The following is a 17,500-nucleotide window of genomic DNA, read 5'->3' as shown; positions in this document are numbered from 1 at the left end:
GTCGTGTTATTATCATTATTAAGTCACTTCCGGAGAGTTTAAAGTCTTCATTTCTGGGTTGGGATCCGATTATTGAGACACCACGGCGGTCATAAAAGTAGTCTCCTGACACCACACTGGTACAATACTTCGTTACAGTACAAGTCCTGATTTGAAAATGTTACTTAGCCCTCGTGTTGTCTGCACGTCGACGATGCAAATACAAATATACCTTTTATGAGACGCTTTTTTTCGAGTTTTTTGCCACTTGTAGCTTTTTTTAAGTGCTTTTTTCCCACTACCACCGGATTCACCACTAATATCAACTCATTACCACTAGTTTTGCACTTTTTTTTTGGAATACATAGTCAATAAACCTCATTGAAATGAAATTATACCACATTTTTTTGTTCTGAAATCATTAATTATATTGACAAATACTTATATAATAATAATAATCACAGACTGTCAAAGTTTAGTCAGGATACTGTTTAGAGACCATTTCATTGTTTTTTTTTGTTATATTTATTTACACATTCGACAAACACAGACCACTATACAACAATGCAATACAATAATTGTTAGATTAATTTCATTATCATATAAATAGACGGAACCACTGAAGTTATATTAAAGTTTAGTTTACTTGCAAGTAGAATCAGTTAACAGTACACACAGCACAAGTACAGAAAGTGACTAACGTAAGCCTCGTACAGTAGCTTATTTGTGGGTGAAATACATTCATAGAACAGAGTTAGATGTCGTCAATTTTCTTTTTGCTAGTTTGACGGCAGTAAAAAGGGTCTGTGTGTGCCAGGCGCCTGGTCCTAAAGGGTTGTCCTTAGTGTCTTCATTAATCAGAGGTGTGTTTTGGGCGTAACATGCAATCAACCAATCAGAGATCATCTCCCATTCCCTTTAAAAGCCAGGCGCGTTTGGACCTTGGAGCATTGCTGTTAAGATGGAGGATTTGCACCCTAATATTTTTATTTGTAATCTTCTGCATGTTTGTGTGCTGCTGTGTGTCCCTGTGTGTGTGTGTGTGTGTGTGTGTGTGCTGCTGTGTGTCCCTGTGTGTGTGTGTGTGTGTGTGTGTGTGTGTGTGTGTGTGTGTGTGTGTGTGTGCTGCTGTGTCCCTGTGTGTGTAACAAGCATAGTGTGCGCGCGCTGTGCACGAGCCTAGGAGCTTTTGACTAATGCTCTGTTAAAATAACAATGAAATGCTGCATTATTGACTTTACTGTAGACCAGGTTTTTGTTGGTCAATGGTGAGATCACTTCCCGCTGCCTCAAGATAGCAATACTCCCAGAATGCACCTGAACACACCTCCCTGTAAGACCAGCACGCCCACAATGCACCTGAACACACCTCCCTGTAAGACCAGCACGCCCAGAATGCACCTGAACACACCTCCCTGTAAGACCAGCACGCCCAGAATGCATCTGAACACACCTCCCTGTAAGACCAGCACGCCCAGAATGCACCTGAACACACCTCCTGTAAGACCAGCACGCCCAGAATGCACCTGAACACACCTCCCTGTAAGACCAGCGCGCCCAGAATGCACCTGAACACACCTCCCTGTAAGACCAGCACGCCCAGAATGCACCTGAACACACCTCCCTGTAAGACCAGCACGCCCAGAATGCACCTGAACACACCTCCCTGTAAGACCAGCACGCCCAGAATGCACCTGAACACACCTCCCTGTAAGACCAGTACGCCCAGAATGCACCTGAACACACCTCCCTGTAAGACCAGCGCGCCCAGAATGCACCTCCTGCAGGTGCTCGGTTAGTTTCGGGCACGTATTAGAAGTATTGTAGTTCCTGTTTTTTTTGCCCACCTCCGCCACACAGATAACAGACGCAGCTACTGACCCAAGTCGCGCAACGTTGTGTTTTAAAGTGCCCATATTATGAAAAAAAATCACTTTTTCTGGTGATTTGGGTGTTATTTTGTGTCTCTGGTGCTTCCACACTCATACAAACTTTGAAAACATCCATCCATGGTGTTGTGAGTGAGATCTGGTTTCTGAATGTGTCCTGCCTTCAGTCTCCTGGTGAGCTGGTCAACATCTAAACGGCTTTCAACGTCAGAAGCCAAAAAGAGCTGGCTAACCGCAACCGTTAGCATGCTAACGCTAGCATGCTAGCTCGTTCTCAATAGCAAAGCACTGCTACAACACACACTAGTTCACCCAAATCTCCAAAATAACTACGTCTATGTGCTGCCTCGTTTAAAAGCTGATCCTGCCTTGTAACTGACTGAAGTCGGAGAAACAGCCTTTCTTTTACTGTCTATGGAGCTAGCTGACATGATCTACGATCTGAGCTACTGAGCATGTGCGAGTGCAATCAAAGATAGTACAGAAGAAGAAGATGAAAAGAGGTCTCACTCTGTAGCTAAAACAGAAACCAGGTGAAGAACAGCTGCAGCAGTGAGAGAGAGCTGTGCAGTACAACTAAAATATGGTGTTTTTTGAATATTAAACCATGTAAACCTATTCTGGTACAACCTTAAAATACAGTTATGAACCTGAAAATGAGCAGAATATGGGCGCTTTAAGTAGGGGTGGAGGAAAAAATCGATACAGCATAGTGTCGCAATATTTTCCGTGGCAATACTGTATCGATACACAGACGCCAAGTATTGATCTTTTATTATATATGTGTTGGTCAGTCTGTCTGCTTGACAATCCCATTTTGCAGCAATAAAATTGAAGTGAGATGAACAAACAGAGAAATGTATCTTTTTAGATAAAGCAGATGTTGACAAAGTTTTCTTTTGGGGACATCATTGGAAAAATTTGATGTTGGAAAAAAGGTAATAAATTGCAATATATCGCAGAATATTGCAATATCTTTAAAATCGCAATAATATTGTATCGTAAGGCCTCTGGTGATTCCCTCCCCTAGCTTTAAGCGTAGTGTCCGAAATCTTGTTATATTGTTCCCTATATATATATATATATATATGTCCACTATTCAATAGACACTATAGAGGGATAGTGAGGGAGTGAATGAGGGAACGGTTTCAGACACAGCTAAGACAGAAGGAAACAAAGGAAAGATCCAGAAAGAAAGAAAGGAAGAGCGAAGGAAAGTTGATCGTCACAACTGTTTGGATCGTTTCCAGTTTCTAAAATGGGAGGATTTTTTTATTTACTTTTAATACTTTCACTACATTTTCCTGATGAGACTTACACACTTGTGTCAGACCTGAGAGCGTTGAGTTTGTTAGTATTGTCTGGTGCGTTTGAGGAACGTCAGACCTGAGAGCGTTGAGTTTGTTAGTATTGTCTGGTGCGTTTGAGGAACGTCAGACCTGAGAGCGTTGAGTTTGTTAGTATTGTCTGGTGCGTTTGAGGAACGTCAGACCTGAGAGCGTTGAGTTTGTTAGTATTGTCTGGTGCGTTTGAGGAACGTCCGACCTGAGAGATTTGAGTTTGTTAGTATTGTGTGGTGCGTTTGAGGAGCGTCAGACCTGAGAGCGTTGAGTTTGTTAGTATTGTGTGGTGCGTTTGAGGAGCGTCAGACCTGAGAGCGTTGAGTTTGTTAGTATTGTGTGGTGCGTTTGAGGAGCGTCAGACCCCACCTATCTACAGCTAGAGGAGACCCCATCTATCTACAGCTAGAGGAGACCCCACCTATCTACAGCTAGAGGAGACCCCACCTATCTACAGCTAGGGGAGACCCCACCTATCTACAGCTAGAGGAGACCTCACCTATCTACAGCTAGAGGAGACCCCACCTATCTACAGCTAGAGGAGACCCCACCTACAGCCCCAGAGGGAGACCCCACCTATCTACAGCTAGGGGAGACCCCAGGAGACCCCACCCCCATCTATCTACAGCTAGAGGAGACCCCACCTATCTACAGCCACCTATCTACAGCTAGGAGACCCCACCTATCTACAGCTAGAGGAGACCCCACCTATCTACAGCTAGAGGAGACCCCACCCATCTACAGCTAGAGGAGACCCCACCTATCTACAGCTAGAGGAGGACCCCACAGCTATCTACAGCCCCACCTATCTACAGAGGAGACCCCACCTATCTACAGCTGAGGAGACCCCACCTATCTACAGCTAGAGGAGACCCCACCTATCTACAGCTAGAGGAGACCCCACCTATCTACAGGGGGAGAGACCCCACCCATCTACAGCTAGAGGAGACCCCACCTATCTACAGCTGGAGGAGACCTATCTACAGCTTGAGGAGACCCCACCTATCTACAGCTAGAGGAGACCCCACCCCCCACCTATCTACAGCTAGAGGAGACCCCACCTATCTACAGCTAGAGGGAGACCCCACCTATCTACAGCTAGAGGAGACCCCACCTATCTACAGCTATCTACAGCTAGAGACCCCACCTATCTACAGCTAGAGGAGACCCCACCTATCTATCTACCACCTATCTACAGCTAGAGGAGACCCCACCTATCTACAGCTAGAGGAGACCCCACCTATCTACAGCTAGAGGAGACCCCACCTATCTACAGCTAGAGGGAGACCCCACCTATCTACAGCTAGAGGAGACCCCACCTATCTACAGCTAGAGGAGACCCCACCTATCTACAACTAGAGGAGACCCCACCTTCTACAGCTAGCCCCAGATCTACACCTATCTACAGGAGACCCCACCTATCCCCACAGCAGCTAGAGGAGACCCCACCTATCTACAGCTAGAGGAGACCCCACCTATCTACAGCTAGAGGAGACCCCACCCTAGAGGACCCCACCTATCTACAGCTAGGGAGACCCCACCTATCTACAGCTTGAGGAGGAGACCCCACCTATCTACAGCTTGAGGAGGAGACCCCACCTATCTACAGCTAGGGGAGACCCCACCTATCTACAGCTAGAGGAGACCCCACCTATCTACAGCTAGAGGAGACCCCAGAGGAGACCCCACCTATCTATCACAGCTAGAGGAGACCCCACCTATCTACAGCTATCTACAGCTAGGGAGACCCCAGCCCCCACCTATCTACAGCTGAGGAGACCCCAACTAGAGGAGACCCCACCTATCTACAGCTAGAGGAGACCCCACCTATCTACAGCTAGAGGAGACCCCACCCCACCTATCTACAGCCCCACCTATCTACAGATCTACCCCCCACCTATCTACAGCTAGGGGAGACCCCACCTATCTACAGCTAGAGGAGACCCCACCTATCTATCTAGCCCCAGAGGAGACCCCACCTTTCTACAGCTAGAGGAGACCCCACCTATCTACAGCTAGAGGAGACCCCACCTATCTACAGCTAGGGGAGACCCCACCTATCTACAGCTAGGGGAGACCCCATCTATCTACCCCACCTAGCTAGAGGAGGAGACCCCACCCTATCTACAGCTAGAGGAGACCCCATCTCTAGCTAGAGGAGACCCCACCTTTCTACAGCTAGAGGAGACCCCACCTATCTACAGCTAGAGGAGACCCCACCTATCTACAGCTAGAGGAGACCCCACCTATCTACAACTAGAGGAGACCCCACCTATCTACAGCTTGAGGAGACCCCACCTATCTACAGCTTGAGGAGACCCCACCTATCTACAGCTCTACAGGGGAGACCCCACCTTTCTACAGCCCCACCTAGAGGAGACCCCACCTATCTACACAGCCCCACCTGAGGAGAGGAGACCCCCCTATCTACAGCTTGAGGAGACCCCACCTATCTACAGCTAGAGGAGACCCCACCTATCTACAGCTAGAGGAGACCCCACCTATCTACAGCTAGAGGAGACCCCACCCCATCTGCAGCTAGAGGAGACCCCACCTATCTACAGCTAGAGGAGACCCCACCTATCTGCAGCCCCACCTATCTGCAGCTAGAGGAGACCCCACCTATCCTCCGATGGAGGCCCCACCTATTGAGCTGCAGCTAATCTGCAGCGAGGAGGCAGCCAGAGGAGACCCCACTTATCCTCCGATGGAGGCAGATGTTGAGCTGCAGCTAACTCGTTCTGCAGTACTTAGGAGCATAAATCATGAAACTAAACATGTACAACCTTGAACTGTGCTCCAGTCAAACTTTGAGTGTATTAGCACTGAAGGCTTGTACTTTTTTTATAGGCGTCTATACATCCGGTTCCCTGTATTTTGGTTTCCTGGCAGCTTTATTCTCAAAAAGTTTAAAATGAGAAGTCACACTGACAGCTGCTGCGTTGGTGCAGAAATAAAAAGACATGTGGTGAGGAGGACAGTTTTTATAAAGGTCATGAACAAAGACTTCTCACTATAAAAACCTGCAGAGAATACATTAAACATATCCTAAATCACACAAATAAACTGTGTGTGTGTGTGTGTGTGTGTGTGTGTGTGTGTGTGTGTGTGTGTGTGTGTGTGTGTGTGTGTGTGTGTGTGTGTGTGCGCGCGCTTTTCAACTCCATGATGATGGAGTTAGAGTTAGGTTTGATGCAGGATTCTTGCAATTTTCGGAGTGTGTGTGTGTGTGTGTGTGTGTGTGTGTGTGTGTGTGTGTGTGTGTGTGTGTGTGTGTGTGTACCCGTTTTACTATATTCGTGGGGTCCAAAAACCGGGGATTACAGTATACTTGTGGGGTCTGCACAGCCTCGTGGGGACCAAAATGCTGGTCCCCACGAGTTTAAAGGGCTGTTTGAGGGTTAAGACTTGGTTTTAGGATTAGGGTTAGAATTAGGTTATGGTTAGGGTGAGGGTAAGGGTTAAGGTTAGGTATTTAGTTGTGATGGTTAAGGTTAGGGTAAGGGTTAAGGTTAGGCATTTAGTTGTGATGGTTAAGGTAAGGGTTAAGGTTAGGCATTTAGTTGTGATGGTTAAGGTAAGGGTTAAGGTTAGGCATTTAGTTGTGATGGTTAAGGTAAGGGTTAAGGTTAGGCATTTAGTTGTGATGGTTAAGGTAAGGGTTAAGGTAAGGCATTTAGTTGTGATGGTTAAGGTTAGGGTAAGGGTTAAGGTTAGGCATTTAGTTGTGATGGTTAAGGTTAGGGTAAGGGTTTAGGTTAGGCATTTAGTTGTGATGGTTAAGGTTAGGGTTAAGGTTAGGCATTTAGTTGTGATGGTTAAGGTAAGGGTTAAGGTTAGGCATTTAGTTGTGATGGTTAAGGTTAGGGTAAGGGTTAAGGTTAGGCATTTAGTTGTGATGGTTAAGGTTAGGGTAAGGGGCTAGGGAATGCATTATGTCAATAACATGTCCCCACGAAGATAGTAATACAGACGTGTGTGTGTGTGTGTGTGTGTGTGTGTGTGTGTGTGTGTGTGTGTGTGTGTGTGTGTGTGTGTGTGTGTGTGTGTGTGTGTGTGTGTGTGTGTGTGTGTGTGTGTGTGTGTGTGTGTGTGTGTGTGCGTGTGTGTGTGTGTGCTTTCGACTGCAGCACTTGAAGCAGTTCAACATATATGAAGCAGAGTTAGGGTTAGGTTTGATGCAGGATTCTTGCAATTTTGGGAGTGTGTGTGAGTCTGTGTGTGTGTGTGTGAGTCTGTGTGAGTGTGTGTGTGTGTGTGTGTGTGTGAGTGTGCGTGTGCGTGCCTGTGTCTTTCTGTCTGTCTTTCAATGCTACATGAAGAAGTCCTAGCAAAAGGTGAGAAATTAACAGTATTTAAAAGGCTGAAATAATGTGTGTTCCTCAACATGTCTTCCCTCCAACACAAGAGGAAATTATTCTCTCTTTTGGGGTGAAGAACCTCCAAAATGTTTTGATGTTTGGCAGTTTTTCTGCGTGTGAACACGAAGAAGAGACAAAAAAGTATTGAAAATGCGTACAAATACCGTCAGAACAAACTCTCTGTACATGCAGCGTGCAGTTTGTCTTTCTCACACCGTCTGCTTTACTTCCTCTGTTTTAAATTTAGGCCAAACTTTCAGAGACTTTATCACTTCCTCTTTTTGAACTGTTTTTGTGTGAAAGAGTAGACGCCGTTTCCAGCTCAGTCTGCAGCTCGCCGAATCGCACCGAGCCGCATCGCTCTGCAGAGCCGCACGCTTTTATTTTAGGGAGTTTATTTTCAGAACGCTGAGTTTCCTTTTTACACTCGCAGTAAGTAGCTCGAAAGGTTAACCTGCAGTTTGTTGTTGTAATTCAAGGTGCTGGAAGGTAACTCAGTACGTGTACTCGAGTGCTGTACTGAAGTGTACTGTAGAGCTACTTGTATTTCAGACGGGGATCTGAAGCCAGTTATCTCTGCTCTCTGCAGACCCACCAGACTCCTTTTGACCAAAAACTGACATTTTTGGGCACATAATGGGAGTTACTTCTCTACAGCTGCCTCCATCGGTTAGTTATGGTGTCAGGCTGCGTTTGGACCGAAAGCATCTGAAGAGAAAATGCAAAAGTGCCGTTGCGTTCTCACTTTTTATTTCCGCGTTTAGATGAGCGTTTTGGGGGGGAAATCTAGCGTGCATATGGTGACGCAAAAGTGTGTGAAATGCGAAGTATGCACACAACACCACCGAGGCGGCGTGGCTGCGTAGAACCATTAGGCCAGGCATGTGTCAAACTCAACTTCACCAAGGGCCAGACATGTTTGGTTCATTGATAGGCTTTTATTTAATCGAAAAAGTAAAATATATTTGACTGTATTATTGCACGTGTCATATTATAGTCCTCTCACTTACAGTTTGGTCGACATAAAGTCCTGAAGAAGTCAGGAGAAAGTTCCTCGGCCATCCGAGAAAAGAAGAGCCCAAAAACGTCGTAAAAAGTGACAAAAAGGTTTAAAAAAAAAATCAAGCAAAAGTGACAAAAACGTCAAAATATTACAAAAACTTCAGGAAAAATTACAAGAACGTCTGAAAAAAGTCACAAAAAGGTCAAAAAGTTTTACAAAAACATCGAAAAAAGTGACAAAAAGGTCCCAAAAAAATTACAAACATTTTGGAAAAATGACAAGAACATCAAAATATTACAAAAACTTCAGAAAAAGTGGGAAAAACATCAGAAAAAATTACAAAAATGTTGGCAAAATGACAAAAAGTAGGTGGGCCAAAATGTTTTGTGAACGTAAATTGATAGATAATCTGCCCTGGGCCTGGGGGCCGGATTTGGCCCCCAGGCCTCGAGTTTGACGCATGTGCATTAAGCTCTTCAATGCTACACAGAAGGGGAGAAGTGTGATTGACTGAAGTGTGTAAGTCTGCTCTGCACACTGCCCTTTGTACCATGCCTTCATCAGGGTGCCTTTATGCATACATATAAACTGCTCTGGACTACCCTGGACTACCCTGGACTGGACTGATATTAGCTATATTAGGCTCTATTATGCTATATTATGCTATATTAGGCTTTATTAGGCTATATTAGCCACCTGCCCATTTGATTTTACTAGCTTGCCTGTATGGTCAATACACCACCCTGTTCTATTTGCCTGTATGAACACTTTTCAACTTTAACGTAAAACTTTCCTTAAGTCTTTCATTAATGTGTACAGTGCCTTGCAAAAGTATTCACCCCCCTTGGCTTTTTACCTAAAAAAAGAATTCTTAAAAAATAGTTTTATGTATATATTTTTCTCATTTCACTTCACCAACTTAGACCATTGTGTTCTGATCAATCACATAAAATTCAGATAAAAAAAAAACATTGAACTAAAGGCTGTAATGTAACAAAATAGGTAAAAAGCCAAGGGGGGTGAATACTTTTGCAAGGCACTGTATGTATAGTTAAGTACTGATTTATTCTATTTTTGATATATTGTGTAGCCTGTTGTACTTGCGTAGATAGAAAACTTGCGGTGAAACTCTCTTACACTACATTACCATTGCACCTTTCTGCATTTCTTATAAAGTGACATTTTCATGCCATGGGACCTTTTAAGATTTCCACTCTGGTGGTTTCACTTCTTTGCATTTTTAAGCCCCCAAAAACGCCGTCGCCGTCTAAACGAAAGACACATCTGATCAAATATTTTGTCATCGTGTAAACAGGGCCTCAGTTTAGTTAGTTCCTGACTCTTTAAAACACCAAAGTCACACAGTAACACTAACTAACTAACGCAGTGGTGTCAAACTCAACTTCCCAGAGGGCCACACTGGAAAAGTGTGACCAGACCAAGAACCACACCAAGGGCCAGACATGTTTAGTTTATTGATAGGCTTTGTGTCATATTGTCACAGTTTGGTCCACATAAAGTCCTGAAGAAGTCAGGAGAAAGTTCCTCGGCCATCAGAGAAAAGAAGAGCCCAAAAATGTCGAAAAGAATTGCCAAAAATGTCGGCAAAAGTGACAAAAACTTCGGAAAAATTACATAAATGTCAATAAAAATTCCAAACATTTTGGCAAAAGTGACAAAAACTTTGGAAAAAAATGACAAAATATCAATAAAAGTTCCAAAAACTTCTGAAAAGGCAAAAAAAATTCAAAAATGCTCAACAAAAGTGACAAAAACGTCCCAAAAAAATTCTGCAAAACATCGGAAAAAGTAATTCAACATCCAAGTACAGTAATACTATGGGGACATCTACTGAATGGAAGTATATATATATATATATATATATAAAATCAGACCCTGTGGCTTCTCAGCTGCTGAAGTACAGCTGATTCCTGACTTTAATCAAACTAAATGTCCTCTCTCTGTGTGTGTGTGTGTGTGTGTGTGTGTGTGTGTGTGTGTGTGTGTGTGTTGGCAGCATGGGGAACCTGATCAAGGTGTTAACCAGAGACATCGACAACAATGGTGGAAACTTCTTCCTGGACTTTGAGAGTGAGACGCACAGCACGCACACATGCAGACACACACACACACACACACACACACACACACACACACACACACACACACACACACACACACACACACACACACACACACACAGACACAGACACACACACACACACACACACACACACACACACACACACACACACACACACACACACACACACAGACACACACACACACACACACACACACACACACACACACACACACACACACACAGACACACACACACACCACACACACACACACACACAGACAGAGACACACACACACAGAGACACACACACACACATGCACGAACGCACGCACGCACACAAACATGCATGCGCACACACATGCACGCACGCACACCACGCACGCACGCACAGACACAGAGACACACACACATGCACGCACGCATGCATGCACGCACGCACACACACATGCACGCACACCACGCACACATGCACACACATACATGCACGCACGCACATGCACACACACATGCACGCACGCACACACGCACACACACACGCACAGACAGACAGACAGGCACGCACGCACAGACAGACATACACACATGCACGCATGCACACACGCACGCACACACACATGCACGCACACCACGCACACACGCACGCACACACACACACGCACAGACAGACAGACACAGGCACGTGCACACACGCACTCACACCCACACCCACCCCCACCACCACACACACACACACACACACACACACACACACACACACACACACACACACACACAATCACACCCACAACCACACACACCCACACCCCCACACACACACTCACACACACAGACAGACAGACAGGCAGTGTGTGTTTGACCTTTGACCCCCCTGCAGACGCCCAGCCCTCTCAGTCGGAGACGGCAGTGTGGGAGGAGGTGAACCAGGTCCTGACGGAGGCTCGGGTCGTCCTGGAAGACCTGCAGACCTACAGAGGAGCAGGAGAGGAGATACGACAGGTCAGCTCACACACACACACACACACACACACACACACACACACACACACACACACACACACACACACACACACACACACACACACACACACACACAGACAGACACACACACACACAGAGAGACACACACACAGACCTACAGAGGAGCAGGAGAGGAGATACGACAGGTCAGCTCACACACACACACACACAGAGAGACACACACACACACACACACACACACACACACACACACACACACACATACACGCATACGACAGGTCAGTTCTCTACTCATTCATTTCATTGGCTTATTTCACACACATGAATATAGACTAAGTCTACGTGTGTGTCTGTGTGTGCGCATCTGTCTGTCTGTTTGTCTGTGTCTGTCTGCGTTTCTGTCTGTGTGTGTGTGTGTGTGTGTGCGTGTGTGTCTATCTGTCTGTGTGTGTGTGTCTCTGTGTATCTCTGTGTGTGTGTGTGTCTCTATGTGTGTGTGTGTGTGTGTGTGTGTGTCTGTGTGTGTCTGTGTGTGCGCATCTGTCTGTCTGTCTGTGTCTGTCTGCGTTTCTGTCTGTGTGTTTGTGTGTGTGTGTCTGCGTGTGTGTCTATCTGTCTGCGTGTGTGTGTGTGTGTGTCTGTGTCTCTGTGTATCTCTGTGTGTGTGTCTCTATGTGTGTGTGTGTAAGTGTCTCTGTCTGTGTGTCTCTGTGTGTGTGTGTGTGTGTGTGTCTCTATGTGTGTGTGTGTGTCTCTGTCTGTGTGTGTGTGTGTGTGTGTGTGTGTGTGTGTGTGTGTGTGTGTCTCTATGTGTGTGTGTGTCTCTGTGTATCTCTGTGTGTGTGTGTGTGTGTGTGTGTGTGTGTGTGTGTGTGTGTGTGTGTGTGTGTGTGTGTGTGTGTGTGTGTGTGTGTGTCTGTGTGTGTGTGTGTGTGTGTGTCTGTCTGTGTGTGTGTGTGTGTGTGTGTGTTTGGCTGTGTGTGTCTCTGTCCGTGTGTGTGTGTGTGTGTCTCTGTCTGTCCGTGTGTGTGTGTGCGTGTGTCTCTGTCTGTCTGTGTGTGTGTGTGTGTGTGTGTGTGTGTGTCTCTCTATGTGTGTGTGTGTGTCTCTATCTGTGTGTGTGTGTGTCTCTGTCTGTGTGTGTGTGTGTGTGTGTGTGTCTCTGTGTGTGTGTCTCTATGTGTGTCCAGGCGATCCAGAGTCCTGGAGTGGAGGGGGTCCAGGAGAAAGCCTGGTCAGCTGTGGTTCCTCTGGTCGGAAAACTGAAAACCTTCTACGAGTTCTCCCAGAAGCTCGGTAAGAACCCGACAACACGTCTTCACTCTCACGCTACGTTTCCACGTGGCCGGCTATTTTCATAAACGGACATTTCAACGTCTCCGTTTAAAAAAATAACTGTCCGTTTACGCGTACCAGTGTATATATGCCGCCAAGAGCACGCCAGACCTGTAGGTGGCGGTGTAACGATAAGCTCAAGCCCACGTTAGCCAATCAGAATCCCAGAAAATAGCAACAACAGCTGTCGGTACACGATCCGTTCTGCACATGCGCAAGATATTACTGTTTACAACCAGCACGATCTGTACCACGCTAGCCTATGGCTAGCCTCCAACGGGAAGCTAATGTTAGTTTAGCTAACAGCTAATTCGGCTAACCGCTGGCTGACAGCTAGATTCAGTCTAAAATGACGTTAAGTCAAACTTAATCGGAGAAGCAGGCTAAAGCTACATTAAGACTTTACAGTAATAACAATAAAGACAAGTAGAGTAGAACTGACGTAACAGCTGTTATATATGTTTACGTTTATTTTTACGTTTTATTTTGAGGGTCTTTTAAGTTATTACATGCTGTCTCAGCTAGCGGTTAGCCAAATTAGCTGTTAGCTAAACTAGCGTTAGCTTGGCTGTCGACCGGAAGCGTGGAACAGATCGTGCAGCGTCGTGAATCCTCGTACAACTGCGCATGTGCAGAACGGATCGTGTACCGATTGTCATTTTTTCTGACGTTTTTGTCACTTTTTTTGAAGTTTTTGTCACTTTTGCCAAAATCGTTGTCATTTTTTTTGACGTTTTTGGGCGCTTCTTTTCTGTGATGGCCGAGGAACTTTCTCCTGACTTCTTTAGGACTTTATGTTTATATTTCTTTCTTTTCCTGACAGAAAACTGGGGAGAATTCAAAGGTCATTGTTGTCTGGTATAGCCAAGGGGGGTTAAAGCTCCTATGGCGCAATTTTGATGCTACCAAGCCATCACCTCCCGTTAGCATCCCATTGACTCCCATTCATTTTGACGTCACTTTGACAGCGAATAACTTTACATCTGAAGCGTTTAAAGACTTTATTTGTCCGTTGTTTATTTCTAAAGAAACACGACAATGTATTAAAGACTCCATTACCTTGTACCTCACGTTATTTTTATGAAATTTGTCTTTTTTTTTTACGTTTTTGTCATTTTTTTAAGTTGTAACTTTTGCCAACATTTTTGTCATTTTTTTTGACGTTTTTGTCACTTTTGCCGATATTTTTGTCATTTTTTCTGACGTTTTTGTCATTTTGTTTGACGTTTTTGTCACTTGCCGAAATCTTTGTAATTTTTTCTGACGTTTTTGTCACTTTTTTCGAAGTTTTTGTCACTTTTGCCAAAATCTTTGTCATTTTTTTTGACGTTTTTGGGCGCTTCTTTTCTGTGATGGCCGAGGAACTTTCTCCTGACTTCTTTAGGACTTCATGTTTATATTTCTTTCTTTTCCTGACACAAAACTGGGGAGAATTCAAAGGTCATTGTTGTCTGGTATAGCCAAGGGGGGTAAAAAGCTCCTATGGCACCATTTTGATGCTCTGGACTGAGACCAGTGAAGGATATCAGAAGTCTCTTTCCCGGTGCTGGCTGAGTGTTACTGAGCAGCCTCCAGCTGAGCTTGAAGACGTAGATGTGACGTGAGCAACCTGTCTGAAAGTGTGAAGTCTTCTGGTAGCTGTGAGAGAGAAATCTCAATCATTCCCAATCTCACAGAGACGGAGAGTGTAGGTATATGTAAGGAGATAACATAGACACAGGCTAATTACTGATCACTAACATGCTAGTTAACATTAGTAATTACTGATCACTAACATGCTAGTTAACATTAGTAATTACTGATCACTAACATGATAGTTAACATTAGTAATTACTGATCACTAACATACTAGTTAACATTAGTAATTACTGATCACTAACATGATAGTTAACATTAGTAATTACTGATCACTAACATACTAGTTAACATTAGTAATTACTGATCACTAACATGATAGTTAACATTAGTAATTACTGATCACTAACATGATAGTTAACATTAGTAATTACTGATCACTAACATACTAGTTAACATTAGTAATTAAACCTAAACAGATAATGGAAGTCCAAACTGCCTGTGAGCTTCTCCTGTACTATACGGTAATTCCTCTACTGTGTGACAGTAAGTCTCGTGGTTATGACCCAATCGTTAGCCTATTGTTATAAAAACGTTCTGCTACGGAGCCATAACGTGAGCTACGAGGTAATGGAGCCTTTTATACATTGTCGTGTTTCTTTAGAAATGAACAACGGAGAAATAGAGTCTTTAAACGCTTCAGATGTAAAGTTATTCTCTGTCAAAGTGACGTCAGAATGAATGGGAGTCAATGGGATGCTAACGGGAGGTGATGGCTTGTTAGAATCAAAATGGCGCCATAGGAGGTATGAGTTCTGAAGCGAAGCTAACCCCCCCTTGGTGTAAACAGGGCCTGAGTCCTCTTCTTCTTCTTCAGAGAAAAACATGCTGTAATACACAATGTACAACATTACTGACAACATGATGTCATTCTCCACTTCCTCTTTATGAGAAATCTTCCCAACATGGGCGTAGATTTCAGGGGGGGTGCAGGAGATATGCCCCCCATTAAAGTAAAGAGAAAACAGGATGCCACCCCCCCCCACTAAACTAAAGAGAAAACACAAACCGGTACATGTTAAACCGCTGATGGAAGATAAAGGGGCACAAGAAGAGACTGGATGTAGTTATTCAATGAGAAAAACTAACCTGTCTCCATGTCTCCCTACCTGTCTCTCTCTCTGTCTCCCTCCCTATCTCCCTCCCTGTCTGTCTCTCTCTCTCTCTGTCTCTCTCTGTCTCTCTCTCTCTGTCTCACCTGTCCCTCTCTCTGTCTCCCTCCCTATCTCCCTCCCTGTCTGTCTCTCTCTCTGTCTCTCTCTCTCTGTCTCACCTGTCCCTCTCTCTGTCTCCCCTGTCCCTCTCTCTGTCTCCCTCCCTGTCTCTCTCTTTCTCTTCCTCTGTCTCTCTTTCTCTGTCTCCCCTGTCTCTCTCTCTCTCTCTGTCTGTCTCTCTCTCGCCATCTCTGTCTCTCTCTCTGTCTCTCTCTCTGTCTACCTCCCTGTCTCTCTCTCTCTCTCTCTCTCTCTCTCTCTCTCTCTCTCTCTGTCTGTCTATGTCTCCCTCTCTGTCTCCTTCTCTCTGTCTCCCTCTCGTTCTACCTCCCTGTCTCTCTCTCTGTTTCCCTCTCTGTCTCCCTCTCTATCTGTCTCTCTCCCTGTCTCCTTCCCTCTCTCTCCCTGTCTCCCTCCCTGTCTCTCCCTCCCTGTCTCCCTCCCTGTCTCTCCCTCCCTGTTTCCCTCCCTGTCTCCCTCCCTCCTCCCCTCCCCCCATCAGAGTCCAGTCTGCGGTGTCTCCTGGATGTCCTGACCAGCTCCTCGTCCACCCCCACCCAGCACCTGGAGCAGAAACAGTCTCTGGCTCGCCAGTTCGCCCACATCCTGCACTTCACGCTGCGCTTCGACGAACTCAAGGTCCGCTCACACTCCTCCTCCTCCTCCTCTTCCTCCTCCTCCTCTTCCTCCTCCTCCTCTTCCTCCTACTCTATGGACCTTTTTCACAGCAGACATGTTGACTTGTCATAGCAGGAAAAGCACAGCTGAGACTGATCACCTTAACGATGGCTCAGTTCCATCAAGTGTCCCAGTAAGATATTTCAGTGAGTCAGCATGAACAATACCAGGACCTCTCCTAAGTGGAATGCAGCCATCATTAATGGTTTAATACCAGGACCTCTCCTAAGTGGAATGCAGCCATCAGTAATGGTTTAATACCAGGGTCTCTCCTAAGTGGAATGCAGCCATCAGTAATGGTTTAATACCAGGACCTCTCCTAAGTGGAATGCAGCCATCAGTAATGGTTTAATACCAGGACCTCTCCTAAGTGGAATGCAGCCATCATTAATGGTTTAATACCAGGGTCTCTCCTAAGTGGAATGCAGCCATCATTAATGGTTTAATACCAGGGTCTCTCCTAAGTGGAATGCAGCCATCAGTAATGGTTTAATACCAGGGTCTCTCCTAAGTGGAATGCAGCCATCAGTAATGGTTTAATACCAGTAACCTCTCCTAAGTGGAATGCAGCCATCAGTAATGGTTTTGAATACACCTGTGCTTTTCCCACTATGACATCAACATGTCTGCCGTGAAAAAGGCCTATTCCTCCCATCCTTTACCTCCGCCTCATCCACCCTCCCCTCCCCTCCTCTCTTTGTTCCAGATGACCAACCCGGCCATCCAGAACGACTTCAGCTACTACCGCAGAACCATCAGCCGCATGCGGATCAACAACCTGTCTGTAAGATAAACATGTCTGCTGTAAAACTCTCACATATTACGCCCGGTATATATCTGAGGTTTTTGGAAACTTTGGGAACTCCAACTTCCAAAAACGTGCATTTAAGGTGAAGGAGATGAGAGTGTATCCAGTTGTTCCTCTTCATCGTTTGTTCAGCATCGTTAAATTGTATGCACGCTGGGTTTCTGCAGGGTCTTAAAAAGACTTAAAGTGCTCAT

At 45.3% G+C, this 17,500-nt stretch overlaps 1 protein-coding gene across 3 annotated transcripts in view; it reads left to right on the top strand.

The window, feature by feature from the left end:
• LOC114565338 (protein FAM49B) overlaps nucleotides 1-17,500 on the top strand; it is a 26,349-nt gene that overhangs the window by 351 nt on the left and 8,498 nt on the right. Inside the window, exons 1-6 of one of the 3 annotated variants that reach the window (XM_028593331.1) lie at nucleotides 7,911-8,001; nucleotides 10,590-10,663; nucleotides 11,533-11,654; nucleotides 12,827-12,932; nucleotides 16,323-16,459; nucleotides 17,205-17,282. In XM_028593331.1, the coding sequence (XP_028449132.1) occupies nucleotides 10,591-10,663; nucleotides 11,533-11,654; nucleotides 12,827-12,932; nucleotides 16,323-16,459; nucleotides 17,205-17,282 (516 nt within the window). In that variant the 5' untranslated portion in view covers nucleotides 7,911-8,001; nucleotide 10,590. Of the gene's footprint in view, nucleotides 1-7,910; nucleotides 8,002-10,589; nucleotides 10,664-11,532; nucleotides 11,655-11,791; nucleotides 11,822-12,826; nucleotides 12,933-16,322; nucleotides 16,460-17,204; nucleotides 17,283-17,500 lie in introns of those variants that run through there. The other 2 variants (XM_028593330.1, XM_028593332.1) reach the window with 2 other exon arrangements.

Source organism: Perca flavescens, chromosome 12 (genome assembly GCF_004354835.1).
Source record: "Perca flavescens isolate YP-PL-M2 chromosome 12, PFLA_1.0, whole genome shotgun sequence".
Lineage (NCBI taxonomy): Eukaryota > Metazoa > Chordata > Actinopteri > Perciformes > Percidae > Perca > Perca flavescens.
The sequence above is the reverse complement of the archived record's forward strand: the minus strand, read 5'-3'. Positions and strand labels throughout refer to the sequence as shown.